This window comes from Phocoena sinus, chromosome 9, assembly GCF_008692025.1.
Source record: "Phocoena sinus isolate mPhoSin1 chromosome 9, mPhoSin1.pri, whole genome shotgun sequence".
NCBI lineage: Eukaryota > Metazoa > Chordata > Mammalia > Artiodactyla > Phocoenidae > Phocoena > Phocoena sinus.
Genome location: NC_045771.1, coordinates 62,474,987 through 62,498,842, shown reverse-complemented (window position 1 = coordinate 62,498,842; position 23,856 = coordinate 62,474,987). Strand labels below are relative to the sequence as shown.

The window sequence follows — 23,856 nt, the reverse complement described above, 5'->3', positions numbered from 1 at the left end:
GTCCACCTGAGACCCTATCTGACTGCTTTCTCTGAGCATCTTTATTACCATGCATTTCTCTCCACATCAACCTTACGAAAAAATATGGACAATTTTGTTACTCAAAAGAAAACCTTCAAAACTGCTGCATTTTCAGTGTATTTGACTAAACAGTACATTTTTTTTTCAGGTGCAGGCAGTTTTATCAGAGGAAGAGAAGTGTGGCAACTGTGAAATGACAAGGCAGGGTAAACCTGTATTGGTGTGAACTTTTAAGTTATAGAAACCTCACACAGGAGAAGGTGGTGAAGTTAATAGTCCACAAGGATCAGGAAGGATTTTTCCTCTTTATTGGTTGAGCCCCACGTCTAGAAGCCTGAGGGTAGGTGGCAACGTTTAGGATCAGTGCACCGGCTACTAACGTCCTTTTTACTCCATCTGCACTATCAGATTTATGGGAACCATGGACAAGGATGCTATCTGTGTGTTTTTGTCTATGAGTCAACATAGATCACTAATTAATTAACCTCATTCGCATCCTCACCCCCATCCAGAATCTGCCTCAGCAAAGCCTTTAACTCCAATACCGATACCTACAGGAGGAACATTTTTTTCCTCAAGCTGTCACGTTTTATACCACTATCATATTTAATGCCATGGAGGATGGGCAGAGGATAGGTTTTGGATCCCAATAGAGCAGAATTGGAACCCCAGCTGCAACACTTAATTAGCCATGTGACCTTGAGCAAGTTACTTAAGCTTTTTTTTTTTTTTTTTTTTTTTTTTTTTTGCGGTACACGGGCCTCTCACTGTTGTGGCCTCTCCCGTTGCGGAGCACAGGCTCTGGACGCACAGGCTCAGCAGCCATGGCTTACGGGCCCAGCCGCTCTGCGGCATGTGGGATCTTCCCAGACCGGGGCACAAACCTGTGTCCCCTGCATCAGCAGGCGGACTCGCAACCACTGTGCCACCAGGGAAGCCCTATATATTCTTTTAAAACAAAGCCTTTCTTCTCTGTAACTGTAGGCCAGTTACTTTGGATAAGTAACTGATTTTGAGCTTCATCCATAAAATGAGGATGATGTCCACTGGACAGTGTTGTCAGAATGAGCATACTGTGCACGAAGCATTCATGTCAGTCTGAGAAGTAGTAATTCCTCAACTAATGGTAATTACTTGTCTTAGTGTAAACCTAGGGAGAGAATGAGTTCATGGAAAGCTGAGAAAATGGCATTGCTCATGATAGGAAGTCTCTCCTCCTAAGTCAGATGATGTTGTTCATCAGGCCTTTGGCCAAATCAGAGGAGTGGGGTCGCTACTGAGTTTTCAGCAAGCATTTGTTATGTGTGTGTTATATGCCGTGCATTGTTCCAGAACTGGGAATCGCAAGACAAGACCCAGACTCTATACTGCTCTGGAGGAGCCTGCAGCCTAGTGAGGGAGATCAAAGGGTCAGGTGACAATTACATTTCAGGAAAAGTGGGGAGGGAATGAAGCCCAGGGCAGAGGTACCCAACCGACAGGAGAGAGAGCAGAGAAAACCTGAGAAGATTTGTGGAGGAGGTGACCCTTGAGTTAAGTCTTAAAGGGCCAGTAGGAATTTGGCAGGTCAGAAAAGGTTGGGAGTGGAGAGAGAGAGTTCACCACACAGTACCCAGGTATACAGAGGGAAAGAATACTGGCAAATAGTCCTCATGCCTGGAGCCCAGTATTCATGTGTATCCCTCATTAGCTGAGTGACCTTGGGCAAGTTTGATCACCTGTGAATTGAGAGGCTTAAATGTATTAATCAACGTAAGCACAGGACTGATTTCAATTATGTGGTCTATAGTCATGGAGAGGCGGTAGAGGTATTAGTAGAAAATAAGGGACTGACATTAAAAAGTCATTAGAATTAGAGGAAATTAAAGAGGTCAGTTTTAGAATACGTTTAACAGAAATTACATAGAATTAAAAGAGGGTGACTGAAAAAGACAACTGAATGCATGACTGTGGGTGGGAAACACGAGGTATATATATTCAGTGATGGACCAATGAATATATAGATAATGGTATATTGCTAGCCCTGAGAGTCTAGACTTGAGAGTGGGAAGTTCCTCTCATTCTGTGGTGTATTTGTACAACGAGTGACTGTAAAGTTTTGCAGCTATTTTCCCAGAGCACACATTAAAATCCGTCATCATGATCTCTCACACCCACCCACTTCTCTGTTCCCAGGGTAGGGCATGGAAACCTAATGGTACGTGGGGGAAATCCAGCCTTCTCTGCATGTTTCTGGGGTAGCGCATCCTAAGCCAGGGACCAAGGAGCTAATTGTGATAAGTGGTGCCCCGCTCTTCTTATGGGTAGGAACCCTGATAGCCGCCAGGAGTCTTCAGCAAGGTTTTGTTTTGCACAAGCACCGTGGTGGTAATGGATTTGGGGCTAACACAGCGCCTGAGCCTGTGATTAGGAGAGATTGTTTTTATAGAAACCAAGCCCAGTATCCAGTCCCTTTGGTCCAGGAGTAGAGTGGAGTGCTTAGAAACAGGAGTTCAGAGGTCAAAAGCAGCCTTGAATTTACTAGCTGTTGACTTTGGGCAAATTATTTCACCTTTCTAAGCTTTTTTTCTCACTTCCAAAATGGGGTTGTATCCCCTTCTGATGTGGGCATTAACTCCAAGTGCTTCACACATGTAAAATGCACCATAAATGGTAGCACAAAATTATTGCCCTTTGTCCAGCACATATTTACTAAAGGCCTACTGTGTTTCAGGTTCTGTGCTTGGTGTAAGGAGGCAAAGATGAACCAGTTAGGGTCCCTGCCTTCAAGGGACTTCCAGGCTAGTGTGGGGCATGCAGATGTAATCAGCTCATCACAGGAGAATAATGGGAATGTAAGGCACCACTAGCATCAGTGTGGAGCAGGAGGGCAGATGTTGGGTTGGGGAAGACTACACGGAGGAGGTGACATTTGAGAGTCGTGAAATAAGATGTTAAGTTTGGCTAGTTGGACAAAGGAGGGGAGGTCACTTCAAATGGAGGGAAACTTTGCAAAGCCTTGAAATGAGATAGTATATTCAGGAAAGTTCTAGCATTCTGAAATGACAAGAAGGAATAGTTCTGTGTGAGGTGAATATTTTTGGGAAGGGGCCAGAATGTGAAGGGGCTTGGTTTTTTTGCTACAAAGTTTGGACTTTCTCTAGGGACAAGAGAAGGCAATTAAAGCATTTTAAGTAGGAGGATGGTATGATTAGATTTGCATATTATAGAAATAGTTCAGACCATGGTGTAAAAGATTGGAGTGGGCAGATACAGGGATGGTTTTGCCTCTGAAGGCCTAGACTAAGCCCTGGCTGTGAATCTAGAAAGGAGAAGATGTATTTAGTAGCCTTTTAGGAGGTAGAATGGAGAGAACTTGGAGGCCAGCAGCTAAAGATGAGAAAGAAGTCAAGTTTCTAACTTAGGCCACTCAGTAGATTTTGTGCTGGTAATTAACATAGGGACCACAGAAAAAAGAAACATTTGGGGGTGGAGATGGAGAGAGATAATTCTAGTTTTAGAGGTGCTGAATTTGAAGTGCCTGTCGGACATCCAGGTGAAGATGACCACAGGAAAATGGAGAGTTAAATACCTCTGCAGAGCACCAAATCCACATTTTGATCCCCCTACTGTAGTCTCTGGAGAGGTGTTTAATTCTGGAAGTTGTTGGCATACAGCTGTTGATTGAAGCCACAGAAGTGGATTAAATCACCTAGAGGGAGCAAGTAAAGTGTAATAGAAGACGGCCAAGGTTGGAACCTTGTAGAGCAATGATATTCAAGATATCATTGCACACAGAGGGAAAGGAGCTAACAAAGGAAACTGAAAAATTACCAAAGTATAGAGAGTGTTTTCTGAGAAGTCAAGGAGGGGAGCTTAGTCAAAGGTCAAGTGAGAGGAGGACTTGAGTTGGGTTCCTGGTGAAAACCTTTCTCTGGTGTGGTGGAGAAAGGAACCAGACTGTGTGGGCATAGAAGAACTTTGTGAAGAGAAGGAAGAGGATGGTAACTGGAGGAAGAAACAGGTTGGAGGGTATGGGTTGATGGCAGAAAGGGAGGTTGATTAACTTGAAAGAGAAGGGATAATAGATGGACCAAGGTGGGAAGGGGCAAAAGGGTAAGACCTGTCCCTTCTGAAGAGAAAGGAACAGCAGTGGTTATAGTCATGGTGCTGGATGTTTCCAAAGAAGTGAGTAGTGGTGATGAGTGGAAGCCGTGAGAGAAGGGGCCCAGCACAATGCCCAGGGCCGTGATTCCGCATAGAGCATGAGGAGGGAGGCTGGTCATCACCACCCTGGGGATTCTCCTTCTACCTGCTGCTCCCTGAAGGCCAGGAGTTGAGTGTCCTTGTATCTAATACTCTTTCCTCCGTGTTGCCGTAGGCAGCATGGGCAACATTGTGAAGTAGGTAAACTTTGTGTTGGTACCAAACCACTTGCCTCTTTCTGTTTCCTGCTTCTCTCTTCTTTGCACTCCTGACCTGAAGCTCTGTGCCTTTGAGCTACTTCGTGGTGGTTCTACCTGGTTATGCTACGTGCCTTACCAGGTATATGTCCAATGGACCTGTCTTTCCTGATTCCCACCAAAATAATTGGTCTTGTGCCTTATTTGCTATGAATAATGGTTAATAATTTATTCACTATTAATAATAACAGCACTATTGCTGCCGTTTATTCCAGTAAACGTCTTCCCTAAGAAAGTAACAAGAACCTGGAAAAAGGATCTTGTATTAGTTCTCAAATAACACCAAGTAGATGACCCAAGGGTGGCTCTGTTAATTGGGGTACGTGAAAATACAAAGCTCTCTCTGCCCGCTTCCCTTTGCTGCTGACTTTTATTTAAAGGTCCTCCTCCTGCATCTCCCTCCCCTGCCTGGGCTGCCTTCATCCCTTGCTCTTAAACCAGCCCAAACTCCAACATGATTTAGGGGCCACTACTTTACCAAGGAAAGTCCTTGAATCCGTGCCGTTTCCAGAGAAAGGAGCTGTGTAGGTTTGTTTACAGGACCTGTGCACAGCATAGATATTTTATAAACCACGTACTGGTGTATGTGTGTTTCAGTAATTTAAAACTAATGAAAAAAGCTTACTCTGTGCCTTGGGAAATTTCCTTCAATCCTGGGCCTCAGTTGGCTCATCTATGAAAGGGGAAGATTGGACTGAATGATCTGTAAGTTCTCTCCTATCTCTGAGTGATCCTGAGGAGGCCTAAGAAATTACTTGATCATCTCTTTAAGAGGCTTTCAATTATGAATTTAACCTTAAAGAAAGAGAACTTTGTAAACAGTAGTATCTCCCAAATTGTTCTGATTGTTGACATTATGCTTATGTGTAATTTCATATAGGTGTCCTCACTACATTCACATTCTTTTTCTTCCTTCACGCTTGTAATATTATTAACCATTCATATTTATATATGAATTATGTATATTTCATTTATAAATATATGTATGCATTTTATATTTTATATTTGTAGGTATTTATATATGTGCATATGTGTGTGTGTGTGTGTATATATATATATATATATATATAGAGAGAGAGAGAGAGAGAGAGATTGATTGTCCTTTTTTTTTTTTTTTTTTTTTATAAATTTATTTATTCATTTATTTATTTTTGGCTGTGTTGGGTCTTCGTTTCTGTGCGAGGGCTTTCTCTAGTTGTGGCAAGCGGGGGCCACTCTTCATCGCGGTGCGCGGGCCTCTCACTGTCGCGGCCTCTCTTGCTGCGGAGCACAGGCTCCAGACGCGCAGAGCTCAGTATTTGTAGCTCACGGGCCCAGCTGCTCCGTGGCACGTGGGATCTTCCCAGACCAGGGTTTGAACCCGTGTCCCCTGCCTTGGCAGGCAGACTCCCAACCACTGCGCCACCAGGGAAGCCCTGATTGTCCTTTTGATGGCCTAAAGTTAGTTCATCCACTTCACATAATCATTCCTGTGAATCTGATTTAAAGCAGTATATTTTGCACATAGAGTTGGACCTTTTTAAAGCAACTTATTATGAAAATGTGAATTGTAGCCATTTTGTAGTTCATTTTAAAAGATTAGATATACACGTATATATACACATATATGGTCTTTGTATATATACATATACATGTATATGAATAAGATTTTAGTTTTGTAATGACATCTCTGACAGGATAATTGTCAGAGATTCTGGGGAGAAAACTGTTTGAAGGTATTTATATTTGTACAGAAGATTGATGACCTGAGTTACGGAATTAATTTTTAGCCGTTTGCTGCTTTGTTTAATGCCGTAGACCAAGGCTGTCCAATAAAAATATAAGGGCAGCCACATGTGTAATTTAAAACATTCTAGGAGGCACATTGAAACAACTGAAAAGAAGCAGGGGGCATTAGATGATATACTTATGTAACCCAATATATCCAAAATATTATTCAACATAAAATATAAAAATACATATATAAAATATAAATAAGTATGAACATAATTAAATATAACATATAATATGTAAATATATATTTATATATAATATAGCTATATAGTTATATAAAATTTAAATATACATATATATCAATATAAAATACATATAATTTTATCAACATAAAATATAAAGGAGTATAAAATACAAATTTCTTAATAGACATTTTACTTTTGGGGGGTTACTAAGTCTGCAGATTATAGAGTGTGTTTTACTTGAAAGCATATCTGATTTCAAACTAGCCATATTTCAAGTTGCTCAATAGCCATGTGTGTTTGAAATATTTCAAACTAGCCATATTTCAAGTGGCTGATGTATTGGACACCATAGTCTCGGATGAGAAAGTTAGTTTATCTCAGATTAATCTTTCATAAAAAAATTTATCCCAATTATAAAATGCAGTTTTAACGTTTAATTTAAGGAAAACATGTATTCCCATCATTTAATAATGTTCTATGCTGGCAGTTGAAGGCTCTAGTATTTCTTGACAGAAGTTGATTGAGACCTTTGTCTGACTAGGGTGTTCCTTCATTCTTCACCTTGTGACATTAAGCTTTCAGAGAAAAAGCCACTGTAAGTACCAGAGATTAAAATCCATACGTATGCTAAATTTGAATTGACATTTGAAAGTTACATAAACCAACCTAAATAAAATCAAGGGTGAATATAATTTATACAGCAAGGGTTTTTAAAAATCCTTTCTTTAGCAAAGATACCCTATTTGTTCTTTTTCTGTTTCCAGTCTTCTAATCCATTTCGTATTATTTGCTCTTTTAGATTTCCTTGAGGTTTGTTGTGTTCAATGCCAGCCTCTTCATTACTACCATCATGAGTTTTGTTGCAGCACAAAATTCACCCTTACTCCTCCTTTGCAAGCAGGGCTGTAAGCAAGAGAAAGAAGAGCAAGACCTAGATTGTGCCCCTTGTGAGCAATTTGAGTTTGCGGTCTATTTTGATTTTAGTTTGTTTCGTGGGGACATAATATTTTTAACTAATATTAATGTTAAGGATGAAAGCCTTTTAGAGAATACATTGGCTTTTTTTTAAAGTTTCTTCAAATATGGGATACTATATTTGATATTTTCCTTTGAGAGACATCTCTTGAAAGAGAGGAAGAGACTCAGGAAAGCACCAGGTTGCTAATCAGCTGATGAGTGTTTCAGTCCCAGAATTCCTCCTCATAAACTTGATCTTTAAGCTGATCTTGGAAAAGTCTCTCTTTCTAGAAACCCAATTTCCTTATCTTTAAAAAGGAAGATGTTGTGTTCATTATCTCTAAGCTTTCTCTTAGATGTAAATATCTCTGAAAATAATTAAAATTAGCTTCATGGTTTTGTGACTGAGGGCATCCTAGATGTCAGCTAGCCTAGTCTACTATTTTACAGATGAGCCAAGTGAGGCCAGATAGTGAAGTGACTTGGAGGAGGGACAGATTTGTGGCGTGGTCATGGGTTTCCCGGATTTTATATTGAGCAGCATATTGGGAGACAAGTTATACTGGCGTTAAAAATATTTACTTCAGGATGTGATTTTAATAGAGTTAGGGAGTTATTAAGCTTAATTAATGCCTGTATGTAATACTTGAGCTGTTTTGAAATGTGAGCGATCGTTTAAAAATATTTTTAAAATATCCTAAGCCCCAATTCATTAACAGAAAATGCAAGCTTGCATGTGTAGGGTTTAAATAAAAACTCATCTATCATCTATCTTTTAGCTGCCTTGAATAAGGTTAGGATTCTGCTTTCCTCCTGTAGGATTTGCTGACTCACAAAATTAAAGCATGACTCATAAAATTAAATCATGATGGTGTTTCACATTTGCTTGTGAATTTATGAAATGTCAAAAATCATTTGCAGGAGACCCAAACTCAGCTAGAAACAGAATCCATTTAAAGTTATATGGAATGCTCAAGTAGTCATAACCCTATCAAAATCTGAAAGGGAAGGCTGTGTGATATCTGAGACATAGAAAAACACCCATAAAAGCTAGTCAAAATCACATTACGTTAATTAATGTTTAGCTTTTGAAAGAATAGAAGATAATTCAACTTCCCACCTTCCACAGGGATCTCTCTTTATCAACTATGTGTGAACACAGTTTGTTGAATCAAGATTGAAATAATAATAAAAATAAATATAGTTAATTATGCCTGGAGGAATTGTTTTAGTTTTTTCCTCCCCATTTCTACTGAAACCAATTAAATATTTATATTTAAAACACTTTTCCTTCTCTATATGGGAAATTATAAAAATCATTGTAGACATAAGAGAAAGTGACTAGAGGTAAACTTCTGGGAAAAAAAGATGAAAAATACATTGAACAAAATAAAAAGTACAAACATAAATTGTTTTTTAATGTGGCACCTAGAACCTCTGACAAATGTGTGTTTCTTCTTTTGGCAAGTCATCAGGAGCCTGTATCTGAGCCCTGGCTCTGAAGCTGATTTGCTTTGCTCTCTCTGGATCACAGGTTCCCCAATTTAAAAGGAAGAGGCTTCATTCCATTGTTTTCTCAACTCCCTCTAGGCTCTTAAATTATACAGCTTGTATTAGTTCTGAGGTTATGCATCAGAGAAACAAAGCCAACTGTTGAAAACTGGTAATATTTCTAGGTGAAGTTGATCTCTGAGAAAACAGAAAGATGGAATGAGGAGAAAATTATATAAATTAGTATCCTGCAATTGGAAGCTAAACCCAAGAGATCTGCCAAAGGCATCCAACGTTTGTTACGGAAAGTCAATTAGGAACTGCAGCAAAGACAGGACATAGAAAGTGACCACTTCATTTGAAATAGACAGCATCAAATGTCTACCCTCCAGGAGAGACTGGTCCCCATGTGTCCCCAGTCACAGCTTCTGTTCTTCAAGTTCTAGGAATGCATAACTGCTTACAGTTGGTTGCACACACATACCATGCAGTTCTACTGTGGAAGCAGTTTGTTCATTGCTTTCCCTCTGCCTGGTATAATACCCTCTCCACATATCCACACACACTCCTGCCCTTCCCCTGACCAGCAGCTACTGATTCTTAGAATCCCAGCCCAGAGGCTATGTAGGAAGCCAGCTCGGTGCCCTGACTTCTTTGTTCGTCTAACCGTGGGCACCTTCCTCATCCATGGCACTTCTTCCCCATCACAGGCAGCACTTGGCATCCCCTGACTTCAGATTCTCCTGTTCACTTATATACAAATAGCCCCAAAAGTCTATGGCAAATAGTGATGTGTAATTTTATAGAGGTTTAGTTTTAAAGAATTATTCTGTATTTGATCAAATATAAGAAACTATTGCTTATAAGCTCTTTTACCATTTTATGTTCCATGAAGAAAGAAAAATGACTGCCAAACAGTTGACAAGGTATTGATTATACGACACATCCTGGTTTCAGGAAGGTTGGAATGTGAACAGATTTGCACCTTGGATTCAATGACATGTGGTGTCATGAAGCTGGTGTTTGGGTATGAGTGATTTTACTATGGGATGATTCAAACATACCCCCATGCACCCACATCACTGTAAGACTCTGTTCTGTTCTCTTGAAAAGTGTGTTTCTTTTGGGGGGAAAAATGGCCCACTTCCCAAAGAAAGCTAAATGCTGGTGTGCACAACAGAACTGAAGTGCTCTAAGATGGTGACAATTTTTAGTTAGAAAATAGAGATTTTGAATAAATTAGACAAATGACAAATTTGGCTGTGGCTCCGATCTGCAATTCAAGAGAATCCACCATATGCTCAGTACAGATATAGGAAAAAGGGATTCTGGACTCAGTTTCAGCTAGTACTCCAACTAATAGAAAACCTGCTCACTGAGGGAAGAGAAAAACCTACTGCTAAAGTTGGAAAGATAATTAATTTGAGGCATGAAACTGCATAAGAAACAGGACACACTTAGGAAATGTGAGTCAAGAGGAAGCTTACTGAAATATTTTTGTGGGTTGAGAATATTGATATGGTGAAATATAACTACTCATCTTACCTTTACTCTGAGTAAGCGTTGGCTCAAGAATTTTAGACTCTTTGCATAATTCAAATGTAATCAGAGGTGCTATCAGCTAACTTCATAAACTCATAGAGAAGTGTTCTGGGCCGGAACAAATGTTCAGAGCAGCTGAAGGCAGCCTGTATGGAATGAAAATACTCTGCCATGTTACATTTCCAAGGAGGAAAATCCAGTATCAGGGTTGGAGGCAGCCACGGACAGACCGAATCCTCTTTGTAGCAATGCATCAAACTTTGTTTAAACCAGGCTTGCTTTAGTGTTCTATGAACCTTGGGGTATTTGGAAAAAACTTTTGCTTAGGTATTGGCCAACCAGTGTGTTCAAAATGGCTTTTCAATGGCTATTGGAAATAAAAACAAGTGGGACAGTTGTGGTCTGTCCACATGGGTGGATAAAATTGAAGACTCAACATACCAAGCATGAAGAAAAGCATAGAGGAGAATGAACATAATGACTGCACAGAACCCCTGTAGGAAATCTGAACAAAGTATCCCTGCTCCCACTTCTCCCAGTTTTCCCCATGTGGCGAGATGGTCTCACAGCCACATGTGTGTGTCAGAGAACAGCTCCTGCTTTTAATGCCTGGCCTCGGATCCTGAGGTGGAAGTATTATAATTCCATCACGGTGCAGCCTGGGAAGGTCTAAGAGGATTAGGTCGGTTGTCTTAGTGTCACCCAAGAAGATGGTGCTGGCATCGGCAGCAGTCCCACCTCTGAGTAGGGAGACATCTTTCCCCTTTATTACTTGTCTTAGACATAGAACCTTTTCCTCACTCACTCATCCTCCCACTCTCAGGGTTGCTACATCAAAATTAGGAACTAACTTTTCATTGATTTATTAACTCTTGGGCCCGTACTTTTTTTTTTTTTTTTTTTTTTTTGCGGTACGCGTGCCTCTCACTGCTGTGGCCTCTCCCGTTGCGGAGCACAGGCTCCGGATGCGCAGGCTCAGCGGCCATGGCTCACGGGCCCAGCCGCTCCGCGGCACGTGGGATCTTCCCGGACCGGGGCACGAACCTGTGTCCCCCACATCGGCAGGCAGACTCTCAACCACTGCGCCACCAGGGGAGCCCCCGTACTTCTTTGAGTAGGTCTTAAATATTATTGGCTCATCTGCTTTGTCCCCGGGGAGACAGAATTTAGTGAAACACAAGCATTCATGTGGTCAAGTCATGCTGAACTTAACAATATTGGTGCTTTTCTTTTTCTTATCATGGGACTCACAGTCCGTGAGCAACTTGATACTTGCTCTTCCTTGCCTGTCTCCTAAGGTAAGGTGACCACAAGTAGAACTTTAGCAAGTCTTCTCTGTGCTATTAACAACCTTGAGACCTGATACCATTCATTTTGGGCTTCTTTCATAAGTGCTTTGTGGCAGAAGTGGAGAAAGAGCTTCCTCTGCAGAATCGTGAATTGAAGTATTAGCTAAACATAGACTTTATTGTATTTTAAAGGGAAAATGATATTTTTACAGCAGAGTTTACAAATTTGGGAATACATGAAGATCTTTTTATATGTCTCTTGCAAATGTCAAGAGTCTTGGATCTAGAAATTATGTTTATATACGTCTGTCTTTCCTGCTCAGCCTGCACTGCCTGATATTATAGCCAATAACCACATCTAGCCTTTGAGCATTTAATATGGCTGGTCTCAATTGAGATGTACTATAAGTGTAAAATACATACCAGTTTTCAGACTTGATACAAAATCATGAATGCAAAGTATAGTTAGTAATTTTTTAATTGATTGCCTGTTGAATAATATTTTTAGATATATTGGGTTAAATAAAATATATTATTTAAATTTTTTACTCTTTCTTTTCTTTTTTTTAAAAATGAATGAACTTTCCTGTTATTCTACATTCCTGCTAGGATTGGTATTTTCAGCTTTGTTTGTTTGTTTGGAATGTAACCATTCTAATCAATGTGTAGGATATCTCATATCTGTTATTTTCTTATAATCCCCTTATTATCAGGGTCTTTGTATATGATTTTTTTCCCATTTGTATATCTTGTATGGTAAGGTGTCTATTTGTATACTTGCCCGTGTTTTTTTAACCTTTTGACTCCTTTCACCCATTTCTCCAGCCACTCACCACCCACCTCTGGTGACCACCAATATGTTCTCTGTATCTATGAGCCTGTTTTTTTGTTTTGTTTCTGTGTTTTTGATTCCACATATAAGAGAGATCAGAAGATATTTGTCTTTCTCTACCTGACTTATTTCACTTAGCATAATGCCCTCAAAGTACATTTATGTTGTTGTGAATGGCAAGGTTTCCTTCTTTTTTATGGCTGAATAATATTCCATTATAAGTACGTGTGTATGTGTGTGTATACACACACACACACACAGAGGCAACAATTTCTTTATCCATTCATCCATCAGTGGACACATAAGTTGTTTCCATGTGTTAGCTATTGTAAGTAAGACTTCAGTGAACATGGGGGTGTGAATATCTTTTTGAGTTAGTGTTTTCATTTTCTTTAGGTAAATAACCAGAAGTAGAACTGCTAGATCACATGGTAGTTCTATTTTTAATCTTTTGAGGAACGTCCATACTGTTTTCCATAGTTGCTATGCCAATTTACATTCCCACCAACAGTGCACAAGGGTTCTCTTTTCTCCACATCCTCGCCAGTGCTTGTTATTTCTTGCCTTTGATGATAGCCATTCTAAAAGGTTTGAGATGATATCTCATTGTGGTTTTGATTTGCATTTCCCTGATGATTAGTAATGCTAAGCATATTTTCATGTACCTGTTGTCCATCTTCTTGAGAAGAATGTCTATTCTGATCTTCTGCCCATCTTTTAATCAGATTGCTTTTGCTAATTGAGTTGTATGAGTTCTTTATATATTTTGGATATTAACCCCATATCAGATATATGATTTGCAAATATGTTCTCCCATTCAGTAGGTTGCCTTACATTTTGTTGATGGTTTCCTTTGCTAGGCAGAAAGTAGAAGCCTTTTAGTATGATGTCCCACTTACTTATTTTTGCTTTTGTTGTCAGATTCAAAAAGTTATTGCCAAGACCTATGTCAAGGAGATTACTGGCTATGTTTTCTTCTAGGAGTTTTATGGTTTCAGGTCTTACATTTAATTCTTTAATCCATTTTGAATTTATTTTTGTACATGGTGTGAGACACTAGTCTAGTTTTGTTCTTTTACATGTAGCTGTCCAGTTTTTCCAACATTATTTATTGAAGAGACTGTCCTTTCCCCATTGTATATTCCTGGCTCCTTTGTCGTGAGTTAATTGACCATATATGTGTGGGTTTATTCCTTTTTACTTTTTTAATATGTTTATTAGATCATTTAAAATTACTTATGTAGCTCATAGTATATTTCTATTGGACAGAGCTGATCTAGACTATAGGTTCCTTGAGGCCAGGGACAGTGCCTGCCACATGTTAATTAAATGCTCGATGCATGTTTGATAAATCAAACTGTGGAAATGAAATGAATGAACAGATGAGAATTATAACAATTTTTTTAAGTAGTTCTTTTGACACTGTGGATTTAGAAGGTGATAGGCCAGATGAGATGGATTTTGTCGGTAAATCTTAAAATGTTTATTGATTGTCCCTGGTGTATGGGACTGAAACATACATTAAAAGAGATGCAAGTGCTGGCTGCAACTGCCATCTCATGAGACATTCAGATATCCTCTGTAGGCTGACCTGATTTTGCCACCCGTGATTCCTTTGTTCAAGTGCCATATATAATCCAGAAGTTTGTTCAAGAATGATCTATTTCTAGAGAGGATTTTTCCTTTGTGCCATTTAGCTGTGGTTCTCAGACTTTAATGTGCTTAAGAATCACTTGCAAAACCCCTTACAAATGCAGATTCCCAAACCCATTTCCAGAAACTCTAGTTCAGTAGTAGGTAAGGGATGGGGCCCAGGAATCTGCATGTTAACACCCCAGAAGATTCCTGCGTAACTGACTTGTAAGCAATACTATGAGGAACACTGCTGTATGGCACCATAATCTGGGAATAGCCTGAAACTTCAGGAAAAGGGCAGTTTGTTTAGTGATTTTTATTTTCTATTATACTATAAAGAACTCATTGTTAAATATATTAATAATCAAAAAATTGCAGCAAACAGAACAATCAACAGTGAAAAGGCAACCTACCAAATGGGAGAAAATATTTGCAAACCATATATCAAAGAAGGGGTTAATATCCAGAATATATAAAGAACTCCTATAATGCAATAACAAAAAAATTACCCAATTAAAAAAATAGGCAAAGGACTTGAATAGATATTTCTCCAAAGAAGATATGCAAATGGCCAAAAAGCACATGGATGCTCTCCAGGAAGAAGAGAGATGCTGGTTACGGGATGCTGTCATTTCAGAGGCATCCGGACACTCTAAGAAAATGTTCTTCCTCTTTCCTGTCCCCGTACCTGAAGCCTGGAATATCAACACCTCAATTGCGTTCCCTCAAAACATTTTTTAAAAGCCTTGGAGAGACTTCCCTGGTGGTCCAGTGGCTAAGACTGTGCGCTCCCAATGCAGGGGGCCCAGGTTCAATCCCTGGTCAGGGAACGATCTAGATCCCACATGCTGCAACTAAAGAACCTGCATGACGCAAATGAAGATCCTGCATGCAGCAGCAAAGATCCCATGTGCTGCAACTAAGACCCGGTGCACCCAAATAAATAAATTAAAAAAAAAAAAAGCCTTGGAAACTCTGATCATTTTAGGGGTCCTGGTTGTTAGGACCGTTTCTGAGGCAGAGGGAGAACGATTGGGTTTATGTTGTTGAAGTAGCCAGAGCATTCACACTCTGAGCATTCACTCCAGTGGCCAGCAGTCTGTGTCTGGTCAGAGGCCATTCCTTTAGGTAGCGAGCTCTCCGTTCTTTCCAGTAACTGGTAGGCAAGTGTGGCTGGGCTGGCTGTCTCTGCCCCTCCCTGGGGTTGGCTAGCTCCCACGAGGGGGGCAAGTGGAGTGAGGGGCAAAGGCATCAAGTGACTCCCATATTTACTAATGAGATGAAAATACAGTACTTGGTTGGTCAAAACTGAAATAATCTCATTTTCCTCCTTTGTACCCTTCTTGGTATCTTGTTCTGGGTTATCAATTCTTTTTGTTTGTTTTTGTTTTTGCAATGTGTTGGTTTACCTTCTAGAAATACTGATTATGAAAGATTTTAAATCTGTAAAGAGACAGACAGATGCAGTATACTCACCACCTAGCTTATCAAAAATATTATGGGTACAAAGTCCCTGTATACTCCTCTCAAATAATATTCCCCATCCCCACTGCAGTGGTAACTGCTGTTTGGAATTTAGTGTTCGTCCTTCATATGCAATTCTTTATACCTTCACTCTATAATGTTTGTATATTTCAACAATACAGAGTATTGTTTGGAATGTTACGATCTCATATTTTATGTAGTCTTTTGCAACCTGCTTTTTTCATTCAACTTGCCTGTTCACTTCTTAAACTTCATTGAGGATATTTCTTCCAGTGTTACTTAACTAAACTACTCTAGACATTGGGGTACAGTGATACTGTGTAGTAATGTTTGGCCCCCAAGATACAACTAGAAATGGCTTAGATTGAAAAACTTTATATGTGTCAAATTAATGTATAATTATAATATAGTGTGTAACTGTTAAACATATTTGTTTTATTTCAGGTTATAATATAACTTATCCTCTCATGCTTTTTCCCTGTCCCTTCTCCCCAAATCATCAACAGTAGAAAAGGAAGAAGAAGGAAACATGTCAGGACACAAATGGTAAGTAATTTGTTGTCTCTTCTGAACTGGGAGAGGCTAATGAAAGAGGAAAGCACGTAGTATATGCTCAATAAATGTCTACTGAATGGAAAAATCAAGAGTCACAATAGCAGTAAATAACCTGTTAGCCTATACCCAATGTTGAATATAGTCAAGTTTTCAGTATCCCTACTAAATGTAATATGAAAACCAATAACCAAAAATATTCTCTAAGAAATTCATTTATGTGTAACTTTCTCCTGGGAATCTAACAATGGCTTTTCTTACCACCATTTTTTTCAGTGTAATGAGTTGATACATTTTTTAATCTGTCTTATTTACAACTTCAACTATTAGGGTTATAAGGGAATTTTATATAGGGCAGCTATAAAATAACAATATAACTAATAACAATAAAAATAACTCAGACTCATTAATATATAGTCATGACTTCAACCTTCATGAACATTCAGGAGTCAGTCATGGTTGGAAGTAGATGATGCTGAATAAAATAGATGTGGTAATTACATGACAGTGTTATCACTGCCTTTTACATGCCTATAAAGCATCTAACAGCATGTTAAACCACTTATAAATTCCAGTTCTGTTACAAGCAGTGTTTCTGAACCCTTCTGAAACCTTGATCCACTGGGCAAGCAGATCTTTGTCGTTTTTTACCTTCTTTAATTTGTATCATGAAAAAGTGCATTGCATATTTTCATTTTTCAAAGGTACAATTGATTATAATAAGGAATATACTTTTTAAAATAAATTTATTTATTTGCTTATTTATTTTTGGCTGAGTTGGGTCTTTGTTGCTGCGTGCAGGCTTTCTCTAGTTGTGGCAAGCGGGGTCTACTCTTCGTTGCGGTGCGTGGGCTTCTCATTGCGGTGGCTTCTCTTGTTGCGGAGCACGGACTCTAGGTGCGCGGGCTTCAGTAGTTGCGGCTCATGGGCTCTAGAGCGCAGGCTCAGTAGTTGTGGCGCATGGGCTTAGTTGCTCCGCGACGTGTGGGATCTTCCTGGACCGGGGCTCGAACCTGTGTCCCCTGCACTGGCAGGCGGATTCTTAACCGCTGCGCTACGGTTAGCGCCCCAAGGAATATACTTCTTAATCCCTCCTCTCTCAGTAGAGAAGCAATCAGGTCCAAGTCCTCTGTAATATCAAATGTCAAACTTTAAAAGTACTTTGCATGTCTTAAAATGTAATGAGCTTTAAAAGGTAATTAATAAATAGCTAAGGGATTTAGTTTCCCTGAGTATCCCCATTTGACAGCTCTGTAAGAGTTGTCAGACTATTTTTTTTAATTGTTCCAGCTTGCCTCATTAAGACAAAAGGATGGCTTCATCCTGTGACCCTCGTAGTGGCTGTCATATCCTGGCAGCAGGCTCAGGGAAGTAGGTAGTTGTCATCCACCTAGGAGAGATTGGAGAGTCCCAGGAGATGAGCCCTTCCCCATAGTCCTTTTCCCATTACTGTGCCACCTCATTGCTTGCTGCTGAAGTACAAGGGCTGCAGAGAACATTGAAATGCGCACTACACTGGATTTAGAGCCTTGGATTTTAATCCTGTGTGATTTTGGGCAAGATTCTTAACGTTTTGAAACCTAAGATTCCTCATTTGTTAAATAACGGGTGAGGCATGTTCACTAAATGACCTCTAAAGTCCTTTTTTTCCCTCTTGGAATAGAATTTTTTTGTTGTTAATCTATGACCTTTGACCAAAAAAACAAAAAAACTGGGCTTCCCTGGTGGCGCAGTGGTTGAGAGTCTGCCTGCCAATGCAAGGGACACGGGTTCGTGCCCCGGTGCGGGAAGATCCCACATGCCGCGGAGCGGCTGCGCCCGTGAGCCATGGCCGCTGAGCCTGCGCGTCCGGAGCCTGTGCTCCACAACAGGAGAGGCCACAGCAGTGAGAGGCCCACATACCGCAAAAAAAACAGAAACAAAAACAAAAACCACAATAGAAAGAAATCCATCCTAGTCCCCACTCTTAAAATTCCTTTCCCCTGAAGTAGCCACAGTTTGGGGGAGTATATTCTTACCATCTTTTAATGCACATACTGTGTAGAGGGATTATCTTTTACATAAAAGTTATACATATTTTCATCTTATTTTCTCTGATTTAAGCTCATAATAAAATGGTTTTTATTTATATGTTTTAAATTAAAATTATATATATTTAAGGTGTACAATATAATTTGATATGCATAGTGAAATGATTATTACAGTCAAGCTAGTTAACATACCATCTTTTTAAATTTATTTATTAATTTATTTGGTTGCTCTGGGTCTTTAGTTGCAGCAGGTGGGTAGCACACGGGCTCCTTAGTTGTGGCACGCAAACTCTTAGTTGTGGCATGCATGTGGGATCTAGTTCCCTGACCAGGGATCAAACCTGGGCCCCCTGCATTGGGAGCACAGAGTCTTAACCACTTCCCCACCAGGGAAGTCCCAACATATCATCTCCTTTTATAGTTACCACTTTTTGTGTGTGATGAGTGCACATGAAGAGTAATGCTCCTCTCCTAGCCTATTTCCAGTGTTGAATACAATATTATTAAGTACAGTCATCATGCCTGTACATGAAATATCTGGACTTATTCCAAACTTTGAAATGATGCAGAAAGACATAAAGTAAACCATAATCCTTCTCCTCTTTCCAAAGATAACCATTGCTAAGGAAGTCATCTGAAACTCTGATTTTTTAAGAACAAATGTGTGAATTGAAACTTGTAAATGTTATCTGGCAGGAGAGTGTAAATCATCGAGTTTTGAGATACATATTTTGGTATAGTAGTATAAAGCAATTTCTGTTTTAGGACACAAGTCTGGCACATTTTGAGTGCTAATGGGATGGGGTGGAAGAAGTTACATGTCTGCAGAGGGAGATGCCTGGGGGTCTTGTGTGAGCTTTTGGACAGGAACCTTAGACAGGAGGGAGGTGTAGACAAAGCAAGGAGGGCTGGAACACCAGTGGCAAACTTTCTGTCAATATTTGGGTACCCTGGTCACTTTTACAGAAGTCCATTTCATTCTGAATTGAATTTTTTTCCAATTTCTTCCTTACATATTTTTTGATATGATCTTCACTGTGCTGTTCCTGAAGAATGGCTTCCTATCGGTATTTTAAGCATTTATGTTTAAGAATTTAAAGTTTTAGTATGAGAAACACATAATCAATTTTTTAATACTTTTTTCAAAATTTTATTTGACTGTAGTAAGAATACTAAACATGAGATCTACCCTTTTAACAAAATTTTAAGTGTAGAATGCAGTGCTGTGACCTCTAGGCACAGTGTTGTACAGCAGATCTCTAGAACTTACTCACCTTGCACGGTGGAAACTGTATGCCCGTTGATTAGTAATTTCCCATTTCCTCCTCAACCTCTGGAAACCACCATTCTATTCTCTGATTCTATGAGTTTGACTGTGTTAGGTACCTCTGTGACAGATTTGATGTATGCTGTTTTTCAGCCCCTTATCTCTACTTTTCTGCCATCACTTCATTGTTGGCCGTAAGGCTGGGCTGGAGAGAACATTGGTGGTTGGGCTTTATCTCTGACTCACTGGGGTGCTTGAGGCAGTCACCTTGCCTGACTTGGCCTCACTTTGTCTACTTCTGAAAGGAGTGTGTCCAGTCTTTGGATATCTAAACTCCTCAAGGTTTAGTTTCTCAATTTCCTGCAAAAGTTTCTTAATTTCCTCACTAACTTTTAAGGTTTTGGTATAAGTCAGACTTGATTAACCTTTTGGTGTAATAACCATGTAAGAAAGTACTTATATGTTTATTAATGTTGTAAATGTTTGGATACATTTGTTCACACTATAATATCTTAACTTTTTTGAAAGTCATGAGTAAAATGGCTCTTCGAATGCCTTTTAGCAGTTATCCCTGGGACTTACACGATCGATATGCTCAAGATAAATCAGTTGTAAATAAGATGCAGCAGAAGTATTGGGAAACGAAGCAGGCCTTTATTAAAGCCACAGGGAAGAAGGAAGACGAACACGTCGTTGCCTCCGACGCAGACCTGGATGCCAAGCTAGAGGTGAGCGCTTCATTGCCCTCAGCCCCAGCACAGCCACCTTGCTAGGCTCAGGGTCTGAGAATGTATTCACGGGGGTAAACATAGGTGTGCTTTGTATTTGAAAACATACTGCAAACAGCTAGTTCATAAGGAAAATCTAGGATCAGATTAACTCAATCCCAGCATATTTTTTAAAAACCCACAAATTCTCCTGTAACCCCCAGTATGCCTCAGTTAATTTGTTTTTCAAGCACTTCGTTGGAATGCATGGAGTGTGGTAAATTCTCAATAAATGTTTGTTGAAAAACATTAATGCACTCAGAGAGCCATTACCAGTGATAGCAACACTAGGGTCAGACAAATGTTTACATTTAGAAAAAAAAAAGAAAACAGGATGACGGCAAAAAATCCTGGAAAGTGAGTCTAATAAGCTTGTATTGAATCCTGGAAAATTCTAGAATTGAATTAACCAATATTTAGTTAGACTAGTTAATAATACAGTAAGCTGAATTCATATCTGAATGATCCTTGAATACTAGTACAACTGGTTAAAGGCCCACTAATTCCCTGATTGCTGGACATTCTGCCAGTACTTTAGATCAGAATTTAAAAAGCATTTGCTGTACAGCAGAAACTAACACAACATTGTAAATCAACTTTTTACAAAAAGTTTTGCAAAAAAATTTTTTTACAAAAAATTGTAAATCAATTTTTTAAAATTAATTTTAAAAAACCCAAAATTTAAAAAGCATACTTAACACTTCTGTGAATGACAGGGCACAGAGAGAGATAACATGTCACGTGGTCTGATAAGAATTCAGAATGATATCTAAATTTATACATAAGCTAAAGTTACTGAGCTGAACACTTAATGAGACAAAAATCAAAAGCTCGAGATTTCATAAAGCTTTCTGAGAAGGGTGACCAGGGTGGTGCAAGCCATGGTTATTCTGGAACAGAGAGGTTGAGGGGAAATATGTTAATTGTCAGTTCTCTGGGAAGGCCTGTCATGTGGAAGAGGGATAAGATTCATTCTGTGCATCTGACGGTAGAACCAGACCCAGGGCCACTATTCATAGTACTCATCTCTCATGGAATTATCTCAAGTGTCTGTTTGCCTGCCTTCCCTCCACCAGGGGGTCAGATTCCATGACACTCAGTACACATTCAGTAAGTATTAACTGTATAAGTGTACGTGTTAATGCAGTTAAGATGAGTTCCCAACCCTTTCTCCTGTCAGTGGAATTGTTCTAACAGAAGCTGGCTTTGACAGAGATGTTCTAGCAGAGATTGCTTCAAACGGAGAAAAAGTAGAGCCAGGAAGCCTCTATCTGATTTTAGTATTCTAAATAGAATTGAAATGATTGTAAGTTGCATATGCTTTTCACATCTTATCGATTTATCTTTTTTTTCCTCTTAACAACCTAGTAAATACAAGCATTACTCAAAAGTAATTGAATATGTTATTTTCTAGTATGTGAAACACAATACAGTAATTTAATGTTTATATTTAGGTTCTTGCAGCAGCATTTTCACTGAACCAACTGTACTTTAGTCAAAATACCTGCTGTCCTAGGCACATAGCATCCAAAGTACTTAACTGTGACTAATAATTTTACACATGATAAAGATTTCTGTTGCAGGAATGTTTTAATACTGATGTTGATGTTTATAGAGAAAGAGAATGGATTCCACCAATAAAGCATATGAAAACGATGTGCAGACCATTTTGATGTGCTTTTCAACTAAGTTATCCATAGAAGACTAGCTGATGAAACAAGAACTTGTATTCTGCTGGCAAAGAAAGCTTGTATGCCAAGCCGTAATGATGGTCAGATTCTATTACAGTCTGTTGGGAAGCTCATGTAGAAATGTTCACTAAGTTTAAATATTTGTCAGAATTGCTTGTTAATGAAATCATTTTCTGAAAAACAGTTCTTAAGTACAAGAACCGACAAAACTAACCTGTGGTGACAGAAGTCTTTTAGTGGTTGCCACAGCAGAGTAGACTGACTAGATAGTGGAAATGTTTCTTATCTTACTTTGGGTATGATTACAAGAGTGTATACAATTGTCAAACTCACAGAACTGAACTCTCCAGAGGTGTGCATTTTATTGCATTTAATTTATACTTCAGTTTTTAAAAAGTCATTCAACAGCAGAATAGCTCTTGAACATACTTTTTTTAACGTCCTTGCTCCTATGTTCAGGAATGACTATGTGTTGATAGTTTGTGACCCAGAATACTGTTATCAAGCATTTGTTAAGGAACATACTCAGACTGCTGATTTTCTGTTTTGTTTTATGGTAAAGGGTTTTTGTTTTTTCCCTAAATAGGTAGAGGATGAAGTGTAATGAAATGAGATTTAGTAAAACATATTCTACATGACCAAGATTTATCATATTAAGCATTCATAGGAATGGTTTTTAATCTTCTAAGTATATATGCATGCATTCATTTTTATTAGAACATTTGATCATTTATATCATGAAGCCGATCTTCTGTTTTGACCCAACTGTGAAGTGCTTTGTAATACTAGGGCATAATTGCTACATCACCATGGCCAGTAAGCCAGGGGAGAGAGAAGAATGCCTTGCCCTGCTTCCCTGGATGGCTCCTCAGAGGCATAATGTTTGTCTGCCAGGTTTTCTAATTGATAGCAGCCCTGGTCTCTGAGTCGGTGGACAGAGGATGGAGAAAGTGTGAAGTCTCTGCTCTGTCTTCTGTTTTTCTTTTTAAAGGAGTGTAGTTGGTTTACAATTGTTCTGTCTTCTCTTGAACTGTCTCCATTTCTGAAGCAAAGACCAGAACCACCATAAGTTAAAATCTAGTGAGATACTTCTCCATACAGTCCACCTGCTTTTCCCTTAATTTTCTCTGTTATGGCCATAGCATGAGATTAGGTTTCTTCTCTGTATATTTTATGAAATAATTGGGAAAATAATGAGTGATAGGAGCTGCTAGCTAAACCCCGCTTTACCAGATCTCTTCAAAGCAGACAGAACATTCAGCTGATTGATATTTGTTTGTTTTTATAGAGTTGTTTAAGCCTGCCGTAAAATGCATTAGGATCACAAAGTAAGCTAATGTTGTGTTTTAAATAAGATGCTTAATTGACAGATCTTCCATCTGACAAAAAAAGACAGTAAGTGGTAAAAGAAAGAAATTCGATTATGAAGGAATATTGGGTCTCTGGTTTACCAGGTCCTCTAATTGGGCCCCTCACTTAGGATTTCTGGTTTTCAGCTATTATTTCAATGTCTGGAGGAAATCATCCTTCTGCAGATCTCAATGTAGATCGCAGAACTGATGAATTCTAATAAATATAGAAAAATAGGAGCATATTTAAAAGCTTTGGTCACATTTTCTGTTCAGTACACCACGTAACACCAAGCTCATTTAGGCATACGATCTTGTTTTTAGTGGGCAAATCAAATGCTATGGTTATATTCAATATAATTTGTTTTTTATTTCACTGCTGTCTGTTCTGTTTAGCATTTTGTTTGTATTTTTATTATAGCTGTTTCACTCGATTCAGAGAACCTGTCTGGACTTGTCTAAAGCAATTGTACTCTATCAAAAGAGAATCTGTTGTAAGTATGCCATAAGTGTGAATATTGACCAAATAGACAGTAAGAAATTGGATA

General features: G+C 39.0%; 1 protein-coding gene across 11 annotated transcripts in view; it reads left to right on the top strand.

Annotated features, from left to right (window-relative positions):
* Window positions 1-23,856, top strand: part of ICA1 (islet cell autoantigen 1) — a 145,309-nt gene that overhangs the window by 2,195 nt on the left and 119,258 nt on the right. For 3 of the 11 annotated variants that reach the window (XM_032643867.1, XM_032643878.1, XM_032643868.1), the window contains exons 2-4: window positions 16,097-16,198; window positions 20,064-20,229; window positions 23,730-23,802. In XM_032643867.1, coding sequence (XP_032499758.1) covers window positions 16,182-16,198; window positions 20,064-20,229; window positions 23,730-23,802 — 256 coding nt within the window. In that variant the 5' untranslated portion in view covers window positions 16,097-16,181. The remainder of the gene's footprint in view (window positions 1-16,096; window positions 16,199-20,063; window positions 20,230-23,729; window positions 23,803-23,856) is intronic. The other 8 variants (XM_032643872.1, XM_032643870.1, XM_032643875.1 and 5 more) reach the window with 5 other exon arrangements.